At 33.6% G+C, this 5286-nt stretch overlaps 1 protein-coding gene across 1 annotated transcript; it reads left to right on the top strand.

The window, feature by feature from the left end:
- The first annotated feature begins 438 nt into the window (after window positions 1-438).
- Window positions 439-5056, top strand: LOC145606132 (CBS domain-containing protein CBSX5-like). Its single transcript, XM_081662184.1, has 2 exons — window positions 439-906; window positions 4059-5056. The coding sequence occupies exons 1-2, from the start codon at window positions 503-505 to the stop codon at window positions 4918-4920; spliced, it is 1266 nt and encodes a 421-aa protein (XP_081518310.1). The 5' UTR covers window positions 439-502; the 3' UTR covers window positions 4921-5056.
- The last annotated feature ends 230 nt before the right edge of the window (window positions 5057-5286 follow it).

Raw genomic sequence — 5286 nt, 5'->3', positions numbered from 1 at the left:
AAAACATCAATCTAGAAAATTAAATTTAGGTGACATACTAAACCAAAATTATTTTTATTTTTTCTTATGAAAATATTTTGATTGAAAATGGTTGAACTAATGATTTGTGCAACACTCACATCCTCCAATCCTCTTCATGCCACTCTTGAGTCTTGACTAACAACCCTTTTTCACTTTTACAATTTTTTTTAATAAAAAAAAAACTAAAATACCTCTTCAAAAAACCTTTTCCATTAAAAAAATCAAGACCCCACTTCCACAATTAAAAAAACATAAAATTTAGAATATGCCCCCAAAATTTTTGTATCATAGTACAAATACCTCACCACATGTCATAAACCCTTAAACTTTTGTAAGTTTGTAACATCCCAAAAATTTTCTCAAATTTATAAATACACCCTTCATTGATAACATTTTTACTTACAACAAAAAATTTCCAACTTTCTCTCTCTAAAAATTCTCACTTTCTCTCTCTAAAAATTCCAACTTTTTTTCTTCTTGCATGGCAATCAGCTTGTTAACCCATGTGGTATCTGACCTTTGCTTGGGAAAACCAGCAATAAAATCACTTTCTCTCTCCTCCACAACCACCATTGCTGATGCTTTGTCCGCCATTAAAGCTTCTAAAGATAGCTTCATTAGCATATGGTCTTGTGAGTGTGATGAACTACTACCCTTAAATAAAATTAGTAATCATAATCATAATTATCATAATAATAAGGTTAATTATGATTACGAATTTGGGTCGTCATGTAAATGTGTTGGGAAAATATGTATGGTAGATATCATATTATTTTTATGTCAAGAAAAGAATTTGGAATCTCCTTCATCTGCCCTGCTTTCCCCTGTTTCTGCCATTTTGCCTCAAGATTCTTCCTTTATCAAACACGTGGATCCTTCTACTAGGTATGATTCACCTCCTTTTTTTAATTTAAAAATTAAAATTAAATTGTAAGTTTTGGCTTAAATCTGAATTTATTTATTTTTTAATTACAAAATGTTATGTTGTTGCCTCTTGGTACCTTGAAGTTAACGACGTGGTCGATTTATAAGTTGTTTTGAGAGTAGCACGAACAGAGTTAGGTGTATTCAAGGGTATTTTATATTTATTTTAACGGACTTGGTATTGCATACTTGTAAAGTTGCAAGTTATATGTAAAATATCTAAGGTTGAAATGGGAAAGTGGAAGAAATGAATCACTTGAACATGTATGCATGAAAGTTTAATTAAATTAGATTGGTTTGTTATAATTAGCAAAATTTGAACATTTCCTTAATCTATATTTTATTATGGTCATAAATTTCATCATAATTAAAGCTATTTTTGGGAAGAATTTGTACTTGAGTGTCTAATTTTCTAAGGGGTGTGTAGAATCATGATGTAGCTAGCTGCCTAGATGTGCAATTTGTTCTATTTAATTGAGTTGATATTGGTCTATATGCTTTATTAATAATGGCTACAAATCTACATCTTTTAACATTTATAAATGCCTTTATTTATTTCCACCCCCTACACAAAAAAATGTACTTTACACATCATTTTTCTTTTTTTTTTCCTTTTTTTTTTGAGGGAAAAAGAGACTGTACTTTTACTTGAATTTCAGTCATCATAAATAGTTTTTATTATCAGAAATAGTAAAATACAGATGGTTAGGAACTTAGGACAACCTTTTCTCAAATTGAGTTTCTTTCCCTATATAAGGTGAAAATTGAAAAAAGTATACATTTATAGATACTTTTATTAGAAAAGTTAATGCATGATCATCACTAGTCTAATAACTCTTGCTTAAAATAAAAATCTAAACTTAATTTACATAAATCCGTTCCTTGCAGGACTAAAATTTACAAACTTTGACCATAAATTCTCATTTAGAAAACGTACGTGGAAAAAACAAAAATATGTGGCATTTGACATGGATGCGTAACAATATGTTATGTCTTTCTTTATTAAATTTTAGATGTATTTTTACAAGATTCTACGTGATTTGGTTTCAGTTTTTATATTACTAGGCTGAAAATCAGAAAATGACATCCAATATTACTAGTAAAGCCAATAAATTTAAAAAAAAAAAAAAAACCCAATAATCCAAAAAAAAAAAAAAAAGGAAAAAAATGACATCCAATTTGTGTGTGCTACCTTCCTCTAGTGGTTCATGCAAAGTTAGTCAAACATAACTGTAGTAAATTACTCCATATTGATCTAATTAAATGGTAATAAATCTATTAATAAATGGTTTATGTAACTTTTTGTAAGTTTATATCCAAGTTGATTAAATGGAACAACTTGACATTAATCTACGAGTAACATAATTGTATTTAAGGCATGAGACGCATGGTCAAACTAATTTAACTTCAATTCTTCTTTGGCTAACGTTACTACCACTACTACTTCTTGCAACTTGATAGTTTTAGATTAGGGAAATGTCAATTCATAGTAGTAGCTGTAAAATTTTCTTTTTATTATAAGGTTAGTAGAAGTAATTGATCTAATTAATCTAATCTCTTTGTAATAGGAAAGCGGCCCGGTGTAGTAAAATATAACGTCGCTCATCACGTCAATTGTCTCAATATTATTTTTAATAATGTACTCCGTATTAATTAGGACTTAATTAATGCGGTATTGTAATTTCTTATGGTCATAGACAATGAATTGTAAATATGAGTAGGTGAAGTAGTTGTTTATTAAAAGGGTGTAAATTAAGCAAGAGCTAAACAAGAGGGTACTCCATGTACAAATTTGTACAAGCATATCAAAATTGTAAAGTATACACTCTTTTGAATTTTGTTAATGGATAAAATTGTACTAGTGGTCAGTTGTCATTAGATTTAGTGTAGGAGAATACTATAGTACCATTGTTCGATCTCATTGAGACTAATCGGTTTAGCCATCCATTTCGAAAGTAAAGACAAATGATTTCCCAATTTTATCTATTTATAATCGGTAATTGTTATAGTCTTAGGGTTAAAGTAAACAATAGAAGTGTCTAGACATATTGAATAACAGTGGTGGCTCGTGTTTTGTTTACATTACGTACATTACTTCTTTATAGGGTATCTTTGTTAGTGTCGGGGGTAAAGTTGATGAAATCTTGAGTAATAAATGTTCTCGAATTGCTATTATTTGTAAGGAAAAAGACATGTGCTTATAGAGGTATATACCCCAACTAATTGGTATTTAATTGAAGACTATTTACAAGTGAAGCGTGATTAGTTTCGACGAAAGAGGAAAAGAACTGACCTAATATAAAACTCGCCACATGCAGCTTATTAGGATTTGTTTTTGTTTGGCACCACATAACATAGATCTTATATTAAGTGTGATTTGTGATGGTTGAGGCCTTGAGGGGTGTATTGACTTCGTTGAGTCCGTACTTGTTACAGAGTAGCTAGATATATTTATGAAGTGATGCATGCATATATGAGATCTTGTTCTGCGGTCAAGGGTCCGTGGCGAATGGGTTTCTTTTCTGCTCAATTTATTAATAGCTGAATTACTGATGTCTTTATTTTAAGCCGATTTGTTAGTGTAATTAAACAAATAAGCTATATATGATTACTTGCGGTTTTTAAGGGGTTTTTTCCCCCTGTGTTTCCAATGTACTAAGATGTACTCCATAAAAAATTCTTGACTAACAAAAATGATAGCATATATAAGAGAAAACTTTTGGTGCATTGAATTTTGACATCCTATAAGGTACAGAGTATAATCCAATAAGAAAATCATCAATAAGTATCGTATGTGCTAAGGCTCAACGAGACGAGTATAACACAACACGAAAACAAGTACGTACAAATTAGTAGATAATTTGTGGTGTCAAATACAGATTTGGGGTACAAATGTACAATGTCACCCCAATGTATGTAACAGGACATGACCAAACTCTTGGAAATTTTGGCAAACAAGACTAAAATGAATTTTGTTTGATGACCCCATGTCCTGCATAGTCTGTTTAAAGTGTCGCGTTACGGTTGAGTATGTATTGATTTGTTTCCTAGCAGAAATATTTTTCTAGCCCATTTCTAATTGTTTCCTCTTGGTTTGTTTTTTTAATCTTCAGCTTATTGGAAGCAATTGATCTAATCTTGGAAGGTGCTCAAAATCTAGTGGTGCCCATACAAAACACGGCTAGCTCGAATTCGAGAAGAAAGCAGCAGAAAGCCAAGGGACCTACGATCCATAACGGTCGTGAATATTGTTGGTTGACCCCTGAAGACGTGATCCAATTCATTTTAAGCCGGATTGGCTTGTTTACCCCGATCCCAAGCCTCTCAGTAGAGGAGCTTGGGATCATCCAAACCAACATTCTTGCTGTGGATTACCATGCCCCAGCTGTGACTGCACTCGAGGCGATTGCTCAATCGTTAGTTGAGCAAAGCTCTGTTGGGGTGGTGGATGAAGATGGGGTCCTTGTCGGGGAAATTTCCCCTTTCACCCTCTCTGCCTGTGATGAGACTGTTGCAGCGGCGCTGATGACCTTATCTTCAGGGGACCTCATGTCCTACATTGATTGGGGTGGCCCTCCTGAGGACATCGTAAGTGTCATGAAGGCGGGTTTGAAGGAGAAGAAACTAGAAGGGTTGTTAGAATTGTTGGGTGATGAGTACTCGTCATATTCTTCCTCCGCGTCCTCCTCATCAGACGATGAGTCAGTGTCTTCATCTTCATCATCTACCTCAAGGTTAACACGATATAATAGGTCATGGAGCTACTCGGCTAGGCTAGTCAGGAAGGCGGAGGCAATCGTTTGCCACCCCAAGAGCTCATTAGTCGCGGTAATGATCCAAGCTATTGCACATAGGGTGAACTATGTTTGGGTCATGGAGGATGATTGTGGCCTTGTTGGAATGGTCACATTTTGCGACATGCTAGAAGTTTTCCGAGAGTATTTGGCATCAATGGTCGACGAATGGGGTGCTTAGCAAGAGTTACTTGGAAGCACAATAAATAAATAAGGAATGCTTGCTTCCGTGGCTCGAACACCCAACCGAAAGCTTAGTTGTTTTTGTTTTGATACCCATGTAATTGAGTAGAAAGGCCTTAGTAACTTAGCTTATACCAAAGAGTAATTAGAGTTTTCGGATTTTCGGCTTCTCCCTTTGGACTTGAGGTGCACAGTTGTGGTGAAGAGAGCCTTAATTAGCGTTTTGCTTTCCTAGGAGAGTTTAGCTGTTTTGTGAGTTAAGGATTAGCATCCTATTTCTTTCGTTTTAAATTGTATTTATCTCCTTAATTAATTGATTATGTTAATGTATGTTATTTTCAACATTTAAAATAAGATATTTTGG

The sequence above is a fragment of the Chenopodium album genome, chromosome 22, assembly GCF_948465745.1.
Source record: "Chenopodium album chromosome 22, dcCheAlbu1.1, whole genome shotgun sequence".
In the NCBI taxonomy this organism is placed as follows: Eukaryota; Viridiplantae; Streptophyta; class Magnoliopsida; order Caryophyllales; family Amaranthaceae; genus Chenopodium; species Chenopodium album.
This window is presented reverse-complemented; position numbering and strand designations above follow the sequence as displayed.

Excerpts from the sequence above, each read along its gene's own strand:
- LOC145606132 (XM_081662184.1), top strand. The coding sequence starts at position 503 with ATGGCAATCAGCTTGTTAACCCATGTGGTATCTGACCTTTGCTTGGGA. Across the intron at positions 907-4,058 it reads CACGTGGATCCTTCTACTAG|CTTATTGGAAGCAATTGATC; the intron begins GTATGATTCACC and ends TTTAATCTTCAG.